Source organism: Chionomys nivalis, chromosome 4 (assembly GCF_950005125.1).
Source record: "Chionomys nivalis chromosome 4, mChiNiv1.1, whole genome shotgun sequence".
NCBI classification, from domain to species: domain Eukaryota; kingdom Metazoa; phylum Chordata; class Mammalia; order Rodentia; family Cricetidae; genus Chionomys; species Chionomys nivalis.
The window spans coordinates 118904699-118925224 of NC_080089.1; the positions used below are offsets into that span (position 1 = coordinate 118904699).

At 43.4% G+C, this 20526-nt stretch overlaps 1 protein-coding gene across 1 annotated transcript in view; it reads left to right on the plus strand.

Moving 5' to 3' along the window:
* Positions 1 to 18353, plus strand: part of Kif15 (kinesin family member 15) — a 68626-nt gene extending 50273 nt beyond the window's left edge. The window contains exons 28-35 of the mRNA XM_057767306.1: positions 7024 to 7125; positions 7439 to 7603; positions 8676 to 8785; positions 12556 to 12631; positions 13123 to 13160; positions 17238 to 17403; positions 17576 to 17707; positions 17962 to 18353. Coding sequence (XP_057623289.1) covers positions 7024 to 7125; positions 7439 to 7603; positions 8676 to 8785; positions 12556 to 12631; positions 13123 to 13160; positions 17238 to 17403; positions 17576 to 17707; positions 17962 to 18024 — 852 coding nt within the window. The 3' untranslated portion in view covers positions 18025 to 18353. The remainder of the gene's footprint in view (positions 1 to 7023; positions 7126 to 7438; positions 7604 to 8675; positions 8786 to 12555; positions 12632 to 13122; positions 13161 to 17237; positions 17404 to 17575; positions 17708 to 17961) is intronic.
* The last annotated feature ends 2173 nt before the right edge of the window (positions 18354 to 20526 follow it).

Consider the following 20526-nt stretch of genomic DNA (forward strand, 5'->3'; position numbering starts at 1 on the left):
CTTCCAATAGATGTGTGATTACTGAATCAGCCTTTTCTGAGCTCAGGGCAGTAGCCCATTGAAAACCTGAATACGTGTCTATGGTGTGGTGTACATATTTTAATTTACCAAATTCCATAAAGTGGAACACATCCATCTGCCAGATTTCATTTCTCTTAGTACCCTTTGGGTTACTCCCTGCAGGCAACGGTGTTTGATTATAGAAAGAACAAGTAGGATATCTCTTTATAATGTCCTTAGCTTGTTGCCATGTAATGGAAAATTCTTTCTTTAGGCCTTTACTATTGATATGATGCTTCTTATGAAATTCTGAGGCCTGCAACACGCTTCCAATCAATAATTGATCAATCTCAGCGTTGCCTTGTGCTAGAGGACCAGGCAGACCTGTATGGGACCGGATGTGTGTTATGTACATCGGACAAAGCCTGTTCCTGATTATGTCTTGTACCTGGATAAACAATGAAGTCAACTCTGTGTCATCTGGTATAAATCAGCGGTTTTAATATGCAAGATAACTCTTTCTGCATATTGTGAATCTGTAACTATATTAAGAGGTTCTTTAAAATCCCTTAGCACCATAAGAATGGCATATAATTCTGCCTTCTGGACAGAATTATAAGGGCTTTGTTCCACCTTACTCAATTCATCTGACTTATAACCTGCTTTCCCTGATTTATTTGCATCAGTATAGAATGTACGGGCTCCAGTTATTGGAGCATCACATACAATTCTAGGAAGAATCCAAGAAGTTCTCTTTATGAGGTTAAGTCTACCACTTTTGGGATAGTTGCTATTAATTTCTCCCAAAAAATTAGCACAAGCTCTTTGCCATGGTTCATTGTCTTCCCATAACTTTTTTATTTCTTCAGTAGTAAAAGGCACTATAATTTCTGCTGGGTCTATACCTGCTAGTTGATGAAGTCTCAGTTTACCTTTTATAATTAATTCAGAGACTTTTCCCACAAAAGTTTTTAATTTTTTACTTGGTTTATTAGGTATAAATATCCACTCTAAAATAATATCTTCCCTCTGCATTAGAATCCCTGTAGGAGAAATTCTGGAAGGCAATATGACTAGGATGCAGCTAAGATTTGGGTTCACCCTATGCACATGTGCCTCCTGTAATTTTTCCTCAATCACTGTCAGTTCCTTTTCTGCTTCAGCTGTCAGTTTTCTTGGACTATTCAAATCTTTATCACCATCTAAGGTTTTGTTTAAATGAACTATTAGATCAGGTGTTATCCCAACAGCTGGTCGTAGACTGGAAATGTCTCCTAACAATCTTTGGAAGTCATTAAGAGTCTTTAACCGGTCTCTCCTAATTTGTGCCTTTTGCGTTTTAATTTTCTCTAACCCTATTCTGTAACCTAGGTAATTAATAGAATTTCCTCTTTGAATCTTTTCAGGGGCAATTTGTAATCCCCACCTAGGCAAGACTTTCTTTACTTCTTCAAACATCCTTTCTAAAGTATCTTTATTTGAATCAGATAACAAGATGTCATCCATGTAATGATAAATTATGGACTTGGGGAATTGTTTACGAATTATTTCCAATGGCTTACTTACAAAATATTGGCACAATGTAGGACTATTGAGCATACCCTGTGGGAGGACAGTCCATTGATATCTCCTATTAGGCTGAGAATTATTATAAGTAGGCACTGTGAAGGCAAATTTTTCTCTATCCTTTTCTTGTAACGGTATGGTGAAAAAACAATCTTTCAAATCAATAACTATAAGAGGCCATCCTTTTGGTAACAGAGAAGGCAAAGGAATTCCAGATTGTAGTGGGCCCATAGGTTGAATTACCTTGTTGACAGCTCTTAAATCTGTCACCATTCTCCATTTACCGGATTTCTTTTTTACAACAAACACAGGAGAATTCCAAGTGCTGGTTGATTCTTCAATATGGTGAGCATCTAGTTGCTCTTGCACCAGCTGTTCCAATGCCTGTAATTTATCTTCAGCTAGAGGCCACTGTTTGATCCATATTGGCTTCTCAGTTAGCCATTTTAAAGGTAGGGCTGTTGGTACCTCTAAAGGTTTGCTATTTGCTGTATGTTCTTGTACAGCCTGAATGGCTGGTGACCTTTTCCCATAATATCTCATCATGTCCTTCCCAGAATTATGAGTTCCTGGAACTACAGGAATGTTAATCTGGGTATTCCATTGCTGTAGCAGGTCGCGGCCCCATAAATTTATTGCAATATTGGCAATATATGGCCTTAGTCTTCCTATTTGCCCTTCAGGCCCTATGCATTCAACCCATCTTGTGCTTTGTTTTACACGAGATAGGGTTCCAATTCCCAGGAACTGAACATCTACCTCTTGAAGAGGCCAATTCGGATGCCAAGATTCTGGAGTAATGATACTTACATCCGCACCTGTGTCTAATAAGCCTTCAATAAAAGTGCCATTTATACAGACTCTTAGCTTTGGTCGTTGATCATTAATAGAAGTCTGCCAAAATATACGTTTACTCTGTCCTACTGGGTTTTTTGACTCATCCTCCATGCGTAATTCATCATTTAGACCAGTAATATTTTTTACAGCAGAAATTGGAGCTTTTAATTTTCTTGGTGAGGCACGTTCTCTACTGTGCCTGGGAATGACTGGGCCACTGTTGGCTTGGGGGCCTGCGAGAGGCCCCTCAAGGAGTTTTCCAACGGTATCGGGTTGCCTTGTCTGTCTGTTGTTGACCTGCATTCGTTGGACCAATGTCGGCCTTTACCGCATCTCCTACATATACCTGAAGGCCGAGGTCTCCTATTTTTGTCATTCCCAGAAGGGATATTATTCCTAGAAATCCTTTGCCTGCAATCCCTTTTCAGATGTCCTAATTTACCACAATTAAAATACCTGGCAGTTTGATGTCTCCTCATTGCTTTGGAAATCGCTTCTCCCACCCAAGATTCATCATTATAGCTAAACGTCTCAACATTCATTGTATGCTGAACCCATTCATCCATAGGTGCTGATCTAAACTTTAAAGGCCCAATTATCTTTTTGCATTCTATGTTTGCATTCTCAAAAGCTAGAGATTCAAGAAGTAGTCGTCTAGCTTCTGGTTCTGTTACCCCTATGTCCAGAGCCTTAATTAATCTTTGCAAAAAGTCAATAAAGGGTTCTCTTTGTCCCTGCCTAATTCTGGTATATGATTCAACCCTTTTTGCTGGATCTTGTAGCCTATTCCAAGCATTTAAAGCTGCTTGGTGACATAAACACAGTACTTCATCATCATAAAGAGTTTGGACCTGTGGGTCAGCATATTCTCCTACACCAAGAATTTGATCTTGGGAAACCTCCACACCTTTCTCTCTTCCTTGCTGTTCCATATGTTTGGATTCCTCTCTGAAATAGATTCCAAACATAAAGGAAGGTCCATTATCTAAAACTGCAGACACTAACTGATGGAAATTGTGGGAGGTAGCTCTAGCATTAGAAGCCCAAGTCCTTATCATTCCTTAACATATGCAGAGTGCAAGCCAAAGGTAACAATAGCTTGCTTCATTTCTTTTAGATCATTCATTGCTATTGGCATCCATCTAGCTTCTCTGACTCCCTTTGAGCCTTTAGAAGTTGACGCTTTGTCAGAATGAATTACAGGGTATGTCGCTAAAACCCTGGGTAAGCCAGATCTAATAGCTGGTGGTGGCATTGTATCCTGTCCTTGTGCCTTCTTACTCTGTTCACCAGCTCCAATAATTTCTTCAATCATTTCAAGTCTTTTTATCATTGTCTCTCTTAAATCCTGAATCTCCTGAGCTACATGTGTTTCTAGTGATTTCACTGAGGTATCAATTTTTTGGTCCCCATTCTGCACCTGTGATTCCAAAGCTTTTGAATCCTGAATCTCCTGACCTGTATTAGTTTCTGGTAAAGATTGTATGGTTCTTAGGAGTGCCATATTTTTCCTAAATAATAGAATATTCAAAAGAATACTGAAACCTAGTAACCAGTAAATTAAGTTATCTCCATAGTCATATAAACCTTGCATGAAAAAATCCATTGTTTTGGTAGCCAAAACAGTAAAATTCGTGTTGGAAACGAAAACTGCCATATTACCTATTATCCAGCAGGTGGCGCTGTTGCCGAGTTGCGACGAAAACGGGGTCCTGTTTCAGTGTCCGCCTAGTATTTGTTAAAAACTGGGAAATGCAAGTTGCTCAACAAAGTAAATGTAATTAAATCAATTCCGTACACGGAACCATAAACCCAGAATCCAGGGGTAGAGAAGAGTAACCCGGAAGCCGTGTATGCCTCCACGTGACAGAGTCGTCCCAAGGGGTTGCAGCTTTCGGCAACCGGTAACCGCGTGCTCTGGTTCGCTCCGTTTAAGAGCTGCGCTTGCAAGGGAGATTTGAAAATGACTCAGAAAAGAGCAAACCACGTGGGCAGAGACTACGCGGGCCTGTGGAGTTTAAATCCACGTAGGGAAGCAAACGATAGGCTGCGTGGGGACTTGAAGTCAATCTGAGGTGTCTAAAGGGGAAATATAAAGAACTGCAGCAAGAAAAGCCACTGCATGATGATTTATGTTAAACTGCTGGCTCCACGCACAAGGCACAGGCCGCAAGGCACAGGCCGTGGCCGAACTGCCGGCCGGCAGCCAAGCGGGGGAAAGAGGGGTCCTAAAACCAAACGTTGGGTGCCAGATGAAGGCGCAAGTCATAAACAATCCCACACCAGTTTGGAATTGTGATTAATAGGGTGGTATTTATTTAAAGGGGAATAAACTTACATATCACCGTCCCAGACAACAGCCCTCTACGCACGCAATTAGGAAGAAATCTAGTCCGGAACCGGAGCAGGAAGTAAAGAGAGAGAGGAGGGAAGTAGCCGCTTTTTTTAAAGGGAAAGAGACCACGCCCCAATGGGCTGGTATCTCGGCGGCTATTGGCTGGAGGAGCGGAAGGACCTCCCGCAACACTGAGACACTCAGACACCAGCAGGGAATGGCATGGGGCAGGGTGTCCTGACTGTCCTGCTGTGGCTGAGTTCTCTGTGCACAGAAAGTCGGCCAATGGGTTGATTAGATAGAGGCTGTCATTCCACCATGGACTTCCCTCCCTGCCCTGGGTCTTTGACACATGACAGCAGTATCTGCGATAAGGTTGTGGTTATGAACAGTGAGATATTAAAACTTTAGCCTTCAAAGTAATAAATTGAACATACATATAACACTTAAGGAACATCTGTTTTTGCTGTTGTTTGAGACTGGGTCTCACTAGTTATTAGGTTGGCTTTGAGCTCGTCATTTTCTTGCCTCCACCTCTTTTGTGGGGAGGCCATTTAATTTAACCCATTTCTAGTAATCTGTGTAGTGCCACATGGCAGTGGCTTACCAGGTGAAGTGCAGGCGTCTGTGTCCAGTAGGGCTACATGGCTTCTCCTTGACTCCGCCTTCTTCCTCCTAGCATTCATTTGGTCGTGCCCCCCGCCCCCCCCACAACTAAGTTCTGCCTTGCTATAGGTCCAAAGCAGTTTCTTTATTCATTAATGGTAATCACAGCATTCAGAGGGGAATCCCACATCACACCTCCCAGAGGGCTGAGAGTACAGGCACACGCCACTACACCCAGAATAAAATATCTTTTTTGTGTAATAAATAATTAGATATATTTGTGAGGTTCATATTAATAGGTTTTGCTGGCGTTTATTGAAACAAGCTTGCTTTGTAGCTCTGGCTTGCCTGGTACTCAGCAGGCAGCCCAGACTGGCCTGATATTCTATAATTCAGGCTGTCCCCAAACTCATGATAATCTTCCTAATCTCCACCCCCTGAATTCTGGGATTACAGGCGCCAGGCATCTCATTTGCCACACTGTGTTGCTTTGATATATGTATACCTTATACTATGATTAAATTAGCTTGGTTAGTATATCCATTACCTTCATATGTATATACATTATACTATGATTAAATCAGATTGGTTAGTATATCCATTACCTTCATATGTGTATACATTATACTATGATTAAATCAGATTGGTTAATATATCCATTACCTCACTTATTGTTTTGTTTGTGATACAGTTTTAAAACTACTTTTTCCTGTTTTGAACTATACTTTATGCATTATTTTTGCTTGTGCTCAAGATATATTAGGTCTCAAAAACTCTCCTGTCTGAACTTGATAGACTTTGATGGACACCTCCTGTCCAGGGCTCTTTAACTCCCCAATCTCTCATAACTACTATTCCTCTCAACTCTTCTGAGTGACGCTGTTGTGGGTTCCACATAGAAGCTAGTTCATTGTGTTTCTGCCCTGGCTTGTCAGTTTTGTGGTATCTTCTAGGTTCGTGCATTTTATTGCAGATGACAGAGTTTGCCTTGTCCTACAGGCTGGCCAGTGCTCTTTTGTATCTAGGTACTCCTTGTTTTCTTTCCATCTGCCAGTGGATAATCAGATTTACTGTGTGCTTTGGCTGTTGTGAACAAGGGTGTGGTTAACACAGGGATGCAGCCCTCTCCTCAAGTATTGTATCACAAACTGGGGAGGATGGTTCAGTAGATAGAGCAGTTACCAGGCAAGCATACGTCCTGCAGCGTAGATGTGCAAAACTCACAATAGCTAGGTAGACGTGGTGGCCTACTTGTGATCTAGTGTGCAGGGAGCAGAGCCAGGGAGTCCCCTGAGCACACTGACTAGGGGTTGGCCTCCACAGGTCACAACCATGCTTCTGCATGTGATCCCACACATATGTAAGCACACACATACACCATTTCATTTCCTGCAAATAAAGACCCAGAACTGAGATTGCTGACCACCTGGGAGTTCTTGTTTGTTTTAGGGGTGACCTTCCCCCTTTCCCATGGGTTTGTAATTGTCATACCGATAGCAATACAGACTGTCTCCAGGTCCTCAACCAGTACAGCTCTTTCACCTTGACAGGGATAGGACACTGACTGTGATGTGCTTTTCTCTGGTGGTTGGCACTGGGGAAACTTGTCTCTTCTAATTGGACTGTGTGTCTTGAGTTATTTTCTAAACTATAACATGTTATCTGTTCAATTTGCCCAGTTAAACCAAGAGAAAGAGGAAGTAGAGCAGAAGAAGAATGAATATAACTTCAAAATGAGACAGCTGGGGCATGTGATGGATTCTGCTACCGAGTATCCACAGGTACTTTTCCAAAAAAGTGCACTTCAGAATAATCAGTTTTTCAAATGAGAAAAATGTGTAATTCCTTGTAATTTTTAAGAAAAAAATCTCTTCATTAACACCCCGTCTGCTTTGTACCTGGTAAATTCTTTTGTTTTGCTTGGATGGGAATTAAAATAATAAACTAAGTGGCCTTTCTCAGTGTGCCCTTCGTTCTAGGGGCGAGGCATATGCATGAAAACCCGCATGTTATCCGTGCAGTGTGTGGACTGCAAACGAACTCTTCATGGTATCGTGTAAGCGAGCATTTGGATGCATATGATTTTCGTTTCAGAGTCCCAAAACACCACCTCCTTTTCAATCTCATTTGGCAAAACTCTTGGAAACACAAGAACAAGAGATAGAAGATGGACGGGCCTCTAAGAATTTTTTGCAGCACCTTGTTACAAAATTAAATGAAGAAAGAGAAGTCAGAAATGCTGAAATCCTCAGGATGAAGGTGCATGACGTTTCCTTTCCGTGGCTTTAAGAATCTGCAGCTTCCTTCCAGCTGCTGCTGATCCACGTTCAAAAGGCCAGAACTTTTTCAGAGTCTTCCTCCCTCCCTTGACCCCTGGTCGTCTACTTTGTAGTCCCGGGGAGCTGCCACTTTCCTTTCCTTCCTTTTTAAAACTGTTCAGTACATACTCACTAAGTCTGTAAGCTCCCTCTCCCTGCCGTGGGGGGGTTTTTAGTATCATAGTCTCTACCAACCACATTGTTATGAGCAATGAATAAGAGGCCTGATTCCTTTAACTTCTCAGTGCTGTCCAACTTCTGAATCTTTGCCAGATTAATAGCATATCACCTCAGCACAGATTTAAATGTGGCATGTATGTCTTAGGTGCATGTGCTCATGGAGGCCAGCGGTCAACATCACATGGGTTTCTCTATCACTTTTCACCTTAGTTTTTGAGGCAAGGTCTCAGAGCAGGCACTATATTGACTGCGCCATCTTCCCAGCCCCTCGGTGTAGTTTCCTTTTCTCTCCTCTCTTAGGCTGTTTAAGACACTGAACATGTTCATGAGTCATGGTTCTAAGTCTCCAAGAACCCATCCCCAGCTGTTTAATCCAATAACACTCAGTGCTGTACTTTAAGAATAATACAGCCAGGCGGTGGTGGTGCACGCCTTTAATCCCTGCACTTGGGAGACAGAGGCAGGATCTCTGTGAGTTCAAGGCCAGCCTGGTCTACAGAATGAGTTCCAGAGTAGCCAGGGCTACACAGTTAAACACTGTCTCAAAAAACAAAAAAAAAAGGTAATGTAAAAAAAAAGGGGGTGGGGTCTCTGTCTCAGTCACAACCTTTTCTTTGGGGACGTGGGGGGGTGACACACAGTGTCACTTCACAGACCTTGCTGTCCTGCAACTCCTTATGTCCAGCAAACTCAGAGTTTTGCCCACCTCTGCCTCTCAAGTTTTAGAATTAAAGGTGTGTGCCACCACACTCAGCTTCAGTCACAACCTTGGGAAGAAAAATAGCACCCAGTCTGATATTTCTTCTGAAAAAAGCTATTTGGTGTGTTCTCAGGATCAGCTGTGTGAAATGGAGAATCTGCGCCTGGAGTCTCAGCAATTAAGAGAGAAAAACTGGCTCCTGCAAAGTCAGTTGGATGATGTTAAAAGGCAGAAGGACAGTGGGTGAGTTCAGAGCAGAAGTCCTCTCTCTGGACTTGGTCCGCCTGTGCGTCCTTATGTAGATGAGGTCAGTGCACGCCTCCCCTGACCCGGGCAGCGCTTGTTTGGCTTGAGTTCTGTGGAGGGTGTGGCTCTTTCTAGCATCTACCTACCAGCTCTGTGGACTAATCATTTGGAATATATTCAGAAGATGTGGACTATTTGAACCAAATCAAAAGCATTATATCAATAAAAACCTAGAGTCAGAGATTGAGTAAAACCTGAAGGATCAGAGAAGTAGCGGAGTAGCCACCAGTGACTTCCTGCTTCCCCGGTTCCTCCAACCAAACGAGCTTAGATCCTCTCTCGCCCCACCTTAGCACTTCCTGTCCCCTCTCTGTACAGACCTCCAGACCTCTATGGTTGACTAGTGGCTGGCTTCACCCTCTGACTCCAAGCAAGCTTTATTTGTCAGAACACAAACAAAATGTCACACAGCACAAACTGCTTCTGTTTAAAAGAGTTTTTGTTTTTTTGGTTTTTGGGGTTTTAGGAAGGGAGGATTGTTTTTGTTTTTATTGGGGTGAGGTTTTTTGAGACTATGTTTCACTATTGCTCTGACTGTCCCAGAATTCACTAGACCAGGCTGGCCATGAATGAATTCACAGAAATCCTCCTGCCTTTGCCTCCTGAGTGCTTGCATTAAAGGTGTGCACCACTACACCTGGCTTTTTGGGTTTTGTTTGGATTTTCCGAGACAGGGTTTCTCTGGGTAGCCTTGGCTTTGTAGACCAGGCTGGCCTGGAACTCACAGAGCCACCTGCCTCTGCTGGGCACTTACATACTAGCCATGTGCCCCACCACTGAGCCACAGTCTGAAACCTAGCATCTGTATTTGTTAAGTAGCTGTCATAGGGTTTCTATTGCTGGGAAGAGATAGCATGGCGACTCTTACTTAGTTGGGTGGCTACGTTTTCAGAGATTTGGTCTGTTACCATCATGATGGGACACGGAGGCATGCAGGCAGACAGGTGCTGGGGAAGGGTCGGAGAGTTCTAGCTACAGTTTGCAGGCAACAGGAAGTGAACTGAGATGTGTCTTGAGCATTCATGAGTCCTCAAAGTCTGCCTCTACGGTGACATACTTCCTCCAGCAAGATCATACCCACTAGGCAAAGCCACACCTCCTGATAGTATCATTCCCTCTGGGGGGCCATTTTCTTTTAAACCACCACATTCTACTCCCTGGATCCCAAAGTCTTATCACCATATATTAAATGCAATCAATCCAACTTCAAAAGTCCTCACAGCCTATCACAGTCTATGCAGTGTTTAAAAGTCTAAAGTTCAAAGTCTCTTCTGAGATTCACGCAGTCTCTTAATTGTAATACCCTATAAAACCAAACTAAAAAAAAAGATCACATACTCCCATCATATAATGGCTCAGGATATACATTATCATTCCCAAGCATAGGCAAGGGATCATAGCAAGGAAATACTGGACCAAAGCCAGACCAAAGTCCTCATCTGGTCACCTCCAGACTCTGCATTTCTGTGCAATAGTTTGACCTGCGTTCAGATCTCCAGCTTCTATCAGCTTCATTGACTGCAGCACACTTCTCTCTCTTGGGCTGGTTCCACTCCCTGTTAGCAGCTCTTCTCGGCTGTGTCATACAACTCTGGCATCTTCAACATCTTGGAGTCTCCAAGACAATCCAGGCTTCAGCTTCAACAGCTTCACACAATGTCCTCTCTAGACCCTCAGCTTTCCTTAGTCACAGAAGGAGATTCCATAACCCATTTCTTCTATTCTTTTTTTTTTTTTTTTTTTTTTTTTTTTTTTTTTTTGGTTTTTCGAGACAAGGTTTCTCTGTGGTTTTGGAGCCTGTCCTGGAACTAGCTCTTGTAGACCAGGCTGGTCTCAAACTCACAGAGATCCGCCTGCCTCTGCCTCCCAAGTGCTGGGATTAAAGGCATGCGCCACCACCACCCAGCTCATTTCTTGTATTCTTAACTCTAAACTCAGAACCATGTGGCTGAAGCTGCCACGTTCTGCTGCTTGCTGGGGCTGGAACATGGCCCCTCCTTCAATTATATCTTCACTAGCTTTCTGTTTTCGATTGTTTCTTCACCACCTAAGCTGGACTGTCCTTGCTCTGCAGACCAGACTGGCCTCAAACTCAGATCCATCAGCTTCTACCTTCCGAGTGTTGGGATTAAAGGTATGTGCCACTACATCCAGCTCTAAGCTTTTTTTAAATTTCTTTTCACAAGATGGAAATTTAGCTGGATGATAGGATCTTACCCTGAAGTCACTACTCCCTTTATCCCATTTTTAAAAATCTGTTTATCTCCTTGAACACAGGATTTTGCTCCATTCTACTTCCTAGTGCCCCCTTTCTCCTCAAATTTTAGGTTTTGTAATTTATCCTGCTCAGCTTGCTCCTTTTCATTATAAATCTTCACTAGAGTTACCACTAATAACCAAACAGCAGAGTCTATACTAGGCGGTTTTGAGATTTCTGCCTGTAAAATTAATCTAAAACTCTTCCCTTTAGCCTTAGACACTCTCTTTGGACAAGGGCAAAAGGCAACCACATTCTTCACCAAAATATTTCAAGAATGGTCTCTAGGCCGTATATTAATATTCTCCTATTTTGAATCCTCTTGAGCCCGGGTTCACAGCACCACTCTCTTCCATGCTCCTACTGGTACGGCACATTAAGCAATGCTTAAAGCATTCCACTGCTTTCCTACCCCTAAGTAACACAGTCCAAATTACTCCTAACAAAAGCATCGTCAGGCTGTCACAGCAATACCTCACTCCTCGTACTAAGTTTTGTCTTAATTAGGGTTTCTGTTGTTGTGAAGAGACACATGGTAATATTTAATTGGGTGGCTTACATTTTCAGAGGTTCAGTCCATTGTCATCATGGTGGACATGACAGCATGCAGGCGGACGTGGTGCTGGAGAAGGAGCTGAGAGTCCACCTCTTGAAGGAAACAGGAAGTGAACTGAAACACTGGGTGTACCTTGAGGAGATACAATACCTCAAAGCCCACCCCCACAATGACACACCTCCTCCAACAAGACCATGCCCACTCTAACAAAGCCATATCCAATAGCGCCACTCCCTTTGGGAGCCATTTTCTTTACCACCACAGTTTCTAGGTAAATAAGGTCCAAGATGCAGAAAAGGGGAGAGTTTCCCACCATCTACTCTGCTTTGCAATATGGTTCAGGCAGACGGAGGCATCTTCAGCACCCTGCTAAGCATGCCTAAGGCCCTAGGTTCGATATCCAATACCACAAACAAAGCCAAACTAGATGTCAAGTGTACGGTATAGAATTGTTGCCTGTTAACTTTCTACAAGAGGACTAGCAATAGGAGGGCTACTTACAGACCTGGTGTCGTCATCCATGCCTGCCTGTAGCCCAACTCAAAATGTGCAGGCAAGGGGAGAAGTTCACGGTCATCTTCAGCTACACATCAAGTTCATGCCCGCTTTATTAACTCAGAGCTGATCTTCATGTTGCCACTTTTAGCAAAATTTCTGCACTAACTTTTCCTTTAAGCCTTGGTTCAATTTCTGCACTCTGCTGGTCTTGCTTTTATAGTGATAAGGTTCAGTCCTGAATTCTGGGGCCCTCTTTATCTCATCTGTGGCCACACTGGTTAACTGTACTGACTTAATCAGCACAGTTAGTTTTACTATAGTTACATATAACAAACGGTAAATTAATCCTTGAATATACCTGATAGTGTTTCCCTGTCCGTTCCCTAATCTGTGCAGCAGTCAGAGTCATCCAGACGGTCAACTGCTGAAGAACGAACATGAAGAGGAGATTGTCAAAGAAAGACTTGCTAAAGTATGGCTTTGTTTACACAAGTTTCTTCTGTGAGAATTGCTTTTATACATAACATTCACAGTTATTTATTTTAGAATCCATTTTGCTTTTGAAATTATTACCTTTACTGTGTTCCCACTGATGATCGGGATATTTACCATCAGTATTAATATGTAACCGAGAAGTAAAGGTGTCTGTCGGCTGGGCATGGTGCTGCACAGCCGGTGCGGTTCCAGTACTTGGGAGACTGGAAGACGGTATCTGCCCTTGTATTTCTACACAAGCACTACATTTCCCATGCACGCACGGTTATCTGCGTAGAACCGAGTGTGGCGTCTTTAGTGCACGGTGCGGGAATGCTGGGAACTAGTGTCCTTTGTATAGCCATTTGGGATTGTGGGAGTGGACATTGGCTTGATTTTATTAGCACAAAGGAAAACGGACTTGTTCCTCTCAATCTTTTTAGTAAAGGTATTAAAGAACCTAACCATCTTTTCTTTTTTTAATTATAGAATAAACTTATTGAAGAAATGCTGAAGATGAGAACAGAGTAAGTGTGCTCTTTTATAGTTCAAATCTTTCTTATGGGGGAGTGCCATGTGTGTGGAGGTTTGAGGACAAATGTTGGTTCTCTTCTTCCACATAGGTCATCAGGCCTGTACAGAAAGTGTTCTACCTGCTGAGCCGTCCTGCCAGGCCTAGTTCTTTGTTGTTGTTTTTAATTTCGTGTGTATGAATTTTTTTTGCTTTGCCTTATGTATGATGTGTGTGTGTGTGCCTGGTACCTGCAAAGGCCAGAAGGGGGCAGTAGATCCCTTAGAACTGGAATTACAGGGTTGTAAACTGTCCTGTGGGTGAAATTCTTCTCTAAAGGGAAAGATACATCCATAAGATAACTTATTCCCTTCTGTGGTATATGTGAATATAATTGGTGTTTATAAGTTTTTTTTTCCCCCCTGAGACAGGGTTTCTCTGTGTAGCTATGACGCTTGTCCTGGAACTTGCTCTCTAGACCAGGCTGGTCCTGAACTCACAGAGATCTGCCTGCCTCTGCCTCCCAAGTGCTGGGATTAAAGGCATGCACCACCACTGCCCTGTTCAAAGTCTTTTTTTTAATAAGATTTTATTTTACATTGCATGTGTTTGTGTATGGGTATGCACACATGCATGCAGACGCCTGCAGAGACCAGAAGAGAATATCGGATTCCCTGTAGCTAGGTAGAGGTACATGTTACCTGCCCTTTATGGTGTTTGGAGCTGAACTGCAGGTCTCTTCCAGAACGAGTGCTCTTAACTGCTAGCCATGTCTCTAACCCCAGTATTTGCTCAATAGGCTTTTCATGTAAAGCCACTTTTATTTATTTATTTATTATGTATGCAATATTCTTTCTGTGTGTATGCCTGAAGGCCAGAAGAGGGCACCAGATCTCATTACAGATGGTTGTGAGCCACCATGTGGTTGCTGGGAATTGAACTCAGGACCTTTGAAAGAGCAGGCAATGCTCTTAACCGCTGAGCCATCTCTCCAGCCCGTAAAGCCACTTTTAACAGCAACAAAAAAGCGTATGGGCAGTCTTTAGTTTTCTTGAGTTCCTCATGTACAGTTAAGAGCAGTTTAACAGGTTCCAGCTAGTAGTGGTTAAGCTGGCATACAGGATAGTGTGTTGAAGGAGCCGCGGGCCGCTTCCTGCCACCCAGCTCCTGGCTGCTTGGCTAGCTTATGCCCCGAAATAACAACACACAAACTGTATTCATATAAACACTGCTTGGCCCATTTCTATCAATGTGTGTAGCACCACGAGGTGGTGACTTATCTTGCCTAACCCATATTTAGTAATCTGTGTAGCACCAGTCTTACTGGGAAAGATTCAGCATGTCTGACCTGGCGACTTGCTTTATCGCGTCTGCCCTGGAGAGGAGCAGCATGGCGTCTGCCTCACTTCCTCTTCCTCCCAGCATTCTGTTCTGTTTACTCCACCCACGTAAGGGCTGGCCTATCAAATGGGCCAAGGCAGTTTCTTTATTAACCAATGAAATTAACCTCTCCATCAATAGTGAACACTCCAGATAAGTGGGGTTTTTTTGTTTTTTTTTTGTTTGTTTGTTTGTTTGTTTGTTTGTTTGTTTTTGAGACAGGGTTTCTCTGTAGCTTTGGAGCCTGTCCCGGAACTAGCTCTTGTAGACCAGGCTGGCCTCGAACTCCCAGAGATCTGCCTGCCTCTGCCTCCCGTGTGCTAGGATTAAAGGCGTGCGCCACCACTGCCCGGCTACAACACATTTTCTTAAGTGCTACTGAGAACTAGATATCAAACTGTGGTGGCATGGGCAGGAAATATGTGATTTCATGTGGTTGGTACTTGGTGATACCATCAGGAACTAAGACTTTCCTCGTTGTGTTTTTGGTACTACTGGCTACATTATACCCTACTGCAGTTCCAACATCCTGTCTCCATAGTGTGGTGGTGGCTGCTGCTTCTTTTTTTTTTTTCTTTTTTAGCGAGGTCTCATCTTTTAGCCCTTGCTGTCCTGGAATTCATTTTGTAGGTCAGACATCCTCAGGGCTTTGAAAACAAACCAGTGTCCAGCGAGAAGACAGAGCTCACCATGCTCAGCTTAGGCCAGCATCGTCCTCTGCTGGGAAACAGATGGGCCAGTGTTCTCTTCCCTCATAAACAAGCCAGATGTCTCCATGTATTTCGATACATTACTGACAAAAGGAGGAAACAAGGCTTTATTCTGATTTACGGTTCCAGAGGAATCCAGACCATCGTGGTGGGGAATGTCATGGAGGCAAGGGTAGGAAGCCAGCGTCACACCGCATTGGTAGTCAGGAATGGGAAAAACGGGAACGAGTAGGAAGCCAGCGTCACACCGCATCGGTAGTCAGGAATCGGGGAAAACGGGAAGTATGACTGGGCGGTAAAACCTGATGGTGCGCACCTTTAATCCTGGCACTCAAGGCAGAGACGGGTAGGTCTCAAGTTCAAGGCATCATAAGTTCCATGACAACCAGGGTTACATAGAGAGGCCTTGTCTCAAACAAAACAAAAACCCTCAAGACATGGGCCTTAGAGGGATATACTTGCTCCAGAAAGTCTCCACTGCCTTCCAAAATAGCGCCAATCCGCTAATAACCCGGTATTAAAATAGCGCTACTCCACTAGTAACCCCAGTATTAAAATAGCGCCACTCCGCTAGGAACCGCAGTATTAAAATAGCGCCAATCTGCTGGGAACCCGATATTAAAATAGCACCAGTCCGCTAGGAACCCGGTATTAAAATAGCACCAGTCCGCTAGGAACCCGTTATTAAAATAGCGCCAGTCTGCTAGGAACCCGGTATTAAAAATGCATGGGCCCTAGGGAACTTTTCGCATTCAAGCCACAAAACCTGACAGTAAGGTGGGCAGGAGCAGCATCTGAGCTTTTTATTCAACCAGAGCAGAGGCGGAGCTCTTCCTGCATGGTCTCTGAGGGTATGGCTGAACATGCTCTGGAAACACATTTCTAGATTGAGCCGGCCTGTGGAGAGGTTTGGATCCTGTGTATCACCTCATCCATCAGTCCCTATTACATTCCACATGCATTGTAGCAAACAGTGTTTCCAACAGAAAGTTTACAAGACTGAAACGTTCTTATAAAGTAGGTGAAATCCTATCCTTTTTTCACTGAAATGGGTAAGGTACACACCCCTGACGCCAGAACTAATGTTTCATTGTCTGGGGCTTGGTTTTTATTTTATTTATTTATTTATATTTATTTATTTATTTTTGAATTTCGAGACAGGGTTTCTCTGTAGCTTTTTGGTTCCTGTCCTGGAACTAGCTCTTTTAGACCAGGCTGGCCTCCAACTCACGGAGATCCGCCTGCCTCTGCCTCCCGAGTGCTGGAATTAAAGGCGTGCGCCACCATCGCCCGGCTGGGGCTTGGTTTTTAAATCAGAAATCATTATTCTGAGATTGGAGACACTTAAAACCTACAGACTGTAATGATACCTCATTTCCATCTCCATGTGGTCAAGCAAAGTTTCACCACTAAATTTTTATGATTAAAAGTGTGAAGCCTGTCATTGTGGAATATGCCTATAATCCCAGCACTTGGGTAAGGGAAGTAGGTCATCCTCAGCTACATAGTGACTTTGAGGACAACCTGGGCTACACAACAGTGTGACTCCAAATAATAAATAAAATGGTTTGAAGAGTTTTTCTCAGGATTAAAACATTGACCTAACAGAGCAATCACATCTGATATTCAGTACTATCCCCCTACTGTGTTGAGGAAGGTGGAGCCTGGGCCTGAGCCGTTGTCAGCAAAGCCTTCACCACCTATGTCCACCCCAGTTCTAGCCTTTTTGTTTGCTTGTTTCAAGAGAGGGTTTTCTCTGTGTAATCTTGGCTGTCCTGGAACTTGCTCTGTAGACCAGGCTGGCCATGTATTCAGGGGTCTACCTTCTGCCTCTGGAGTCTTCGGATTTAAAGGTGTGCACCACCACCCAGCAAGTCTTCTTTTGCCAGCTCTACAGGAGTCCTGAAGAAATCAAATTCTGAACTTAGAAGGAAAAACCTAGTTTGAGTCCTGTTTTATAACTGTATTTTCCTGCAATACTATTAGTAATGCTATTCTTCCAGGCTAGAAGAAGTCCAAAGTGCTCTTCAGAGTAAGGAAAAGGTCTGCCACAGAATGGGTGAGGAGATTGAGCGAACCAGAATTTTGGAGTCCAGAGCATTTCAGGAAAAGGAGCAGCTGCGGTCAAAACTGGAAGAAATGTATGAAGAAAGAGAGAGAACTTTCCAGGTGTGTCAGGTTGTCCACGCTAGGTAGAATACTTGAGTAAACAGAATTAACAAAACACATCCGTGGTTCAGTTTCTCTGGTGTGCAGAAGGCCCACAGAAGCTTGGCCAGTGCTCCGTTGGTGCTGGTGAGAGGGTGTGCATAGTGTGATCTTCCTGTCCTTGGACTGACAGGAAATGGAGATGCTGAGAAAACAACTCGAGTATCTTGCTGAGGAAAATGGAAAATTGATAGGTCATCGAAACCTACATCAGAAGATCCAGTATGTAGTGCGTCTCAAGAAGGAAAACGTCAGGCTTGCTGAGGTAAACTGGAAACTACTCTAAGTAAACTTATGGTGGTTTAAAAGTGATTATTTTAGTAAAATAAATTGGTCATTGCTATTTTACTTTTTTTTGTTTTGAGACAGGGTCACACTCTAATCTCACAGGAGCCAGATTTTTACTTAATATTCACAAACTCTATATTGTAGCTTTAATTTGAATATATACTGAAGTCAAGAAAATAGCTTCTATAACAATTAGAAACTTAATTTTCTTTTTTTTTTTTTAAATTACAGGAGACAGAAAAGTTGCGTGCTGAAAATGTGTTTTTGAAAGAAAAGAAAAAGAATGAGTTCTAAAGCTCCTAGCCAGCTCCCTAAACATCATGTTGTTTAGATTGGTTCTTTAAAAGTGAGATTGCCCTTGCCCAAGTAATAGAGGCAAACTAAAAGACCTTAATCATAAACCATGGTGTGCAGTGACCCTCAGTATTCTGATGGAATTCTGCATGCAAACAGCAGACTGTTAAGTGGGTAACAATGCACTTCCAGGTTTCCAGTCACTTGTAAGTTCTGGAAGACACTTTAAAATAACCTACAGCTGTGGTCTCTGGTGAATGTTGACCAAGTCCTTTTCTCCTTAGATTCACCTTTGATAAACTTGGTGTGAATTTGATGGCTGGCTGATTTTGTAGCAAACTTGTTCCTATACGTTTGTTTGTTTGTTTTTTTATAACTATTGTCATGAGCATTTTATACATGTCTAATGTTTTCTACAGTCAAATAAATTTTTTCAAAAACAAGTTTTAAAAAATTGTGTATAAATATTTTGCCTATGTGTATGTACCTGTACCACATGTGTGCCTGATATCCTTGGAGGTCAGAAGAAGGTGCCAGATCTCCTGGAACTAGTTACTGATAACTGTGAGCCACCTGTGGGTGCTGGGAACAAAACCCAGGCCCTCTGCAAGAACAAGTGCTCTTAACCTCTGGGCTAACTCTCGAGCCCTAGTTGTGAGTCTTTTGACCAGGATCATAGGGTCTCGTGTAATCCAGGTTTACCTTGATCTCACTCTGTAGGCAAAGATGCCCATGAATTCCTGATCCTCCTGCTTCCATCTCCAAAGTTTGAGGATTTTAGATGTGCACCATCACACCCAGATTGTTAGTTAGGTTTTGACATTGGATACACAAATAATAACCAAGTCACCCCACTAGCCTTACCTGGGCTTAGTTTGCTCTGAAATCACTGATTCTGTTGGCCATATGGCTTCCCACTATTTCTCTACACCTCACACATCAGATGCCAACAGCTGTCTGCCTTACCCTGCTAAAACATGAAGACCATTTCTGCTAAAAGCACAGTGTTACTTTCCTAATCTTGAGATGAAAACCACGACAGAAGCAGCTTAGATCGGTTTTAGCTTCGCTTGCCCGTTGCCACAGTGTTAAGATCTCTCCACTATCAAGAGAAGCAGTACGACGAGGCCTCTGCGTGTCAACTTCCTTCACTGCAAATGAAATCATTTATACCACATACAACTACCTGGGATAATCGATGCTTTTTATTCAAGATTTATTTTTATATGTGTATCTGTGTTCAGGTATGTGCACACGAGTGGAGGTGCCCATGGAGGCCAGGAAAAGGCACTGGATCTCCTGGAGCTCTGACGTTGTGGGTAGCTGTGAAGTTGTGAGCTGCCTAAACTGGTGGCTGGGATCCGAACTGCTAAGCCATTTCTCCAGCCCCCAAAACTCCATCCCCTTATTTCCGGCACAAAACTACCTGCGTGCGGAACAATGGGACATGTTAAGAATGTCCACGGAAATAGTGTGCTGAACAAGAAGTGAAATGCGTAGCCCAGGCTGCTCCCTCTCACAGAGATCCATTTGCCCCTGCCTCCTGAGGTGCGCCTCTACCCTGGCCGCACCACTTTATACCCTTCTAAAGCACTTTGGGGTTTTGTTTTAATTTTTTTTAAGGAAATGTACCCACAATATACACTGTCATGGATTGAAGTCAGGATTATCCATGTGTTAGGGAAGCACTAACTTAGGTCTCCAACCCTCCTTTTTTTAAACAAAAAAACCTCTTTTTGAGATAGTCTCAAAAATTCTTTGGCTAGTCTAGTACTTGCTATGTTGTCCAGGCTGGCCTCAAGCTCACGACAATCCTGCCTCGGCCTCAGTTGGATTTCAGGCCTGTGCCACCAACCATGCCAGGCTGCTCCATTCCTCTTATGTGAGATGTGTTGTCCAGGGTTGCCATTAACTTGTAATATTGCTGACAGTAGGTGATGCGTTTTAGTTTTTTGGATAACTTTACATGAATTTTGAAGTGATTGTGGTTCTGGTGGTTAACAAACCAACGCGGTTAACAAACGACGCTTTTCTTGGCACTTGCCCCAAACTCTTCTGTCTCAAGCTGCGCGCCTCCAGATCTGTCCCCTGCATCCACGAGGGACAAGAGCTGGAAACATTTTGTTTGGTTTGGTTTTGGTTTTGCTCTGTGTATCCTGTCCTGGAACTCATTCTGTAGAACAGGCTGGCCTCGAACTCACAGAGATCCGCCTGCCTCTGCCTCCCGAGTTCTGGGATTAAATAAAGGCGTGCACCACCATGCATCTTTAGGGTGCACATTGACTTCAGGACCTGCAGAGCCCCGAATCAGCATATTCAGGTGCTAATCCATGCCAAGAAGAAGGCATGGAACTGCAGATCACCCCGTCTTCCCCTGGGCTGCAGGGTTTTTTCAGGATCTAGGTCACTTCAGCACTGTGACAGATTCGCCTCCGCAGCAGATTCGTCTCAGTGGCGCACGGTGCTCACTGGCAGATTCGCCTCGCTCGGCCTTGGCTCCGC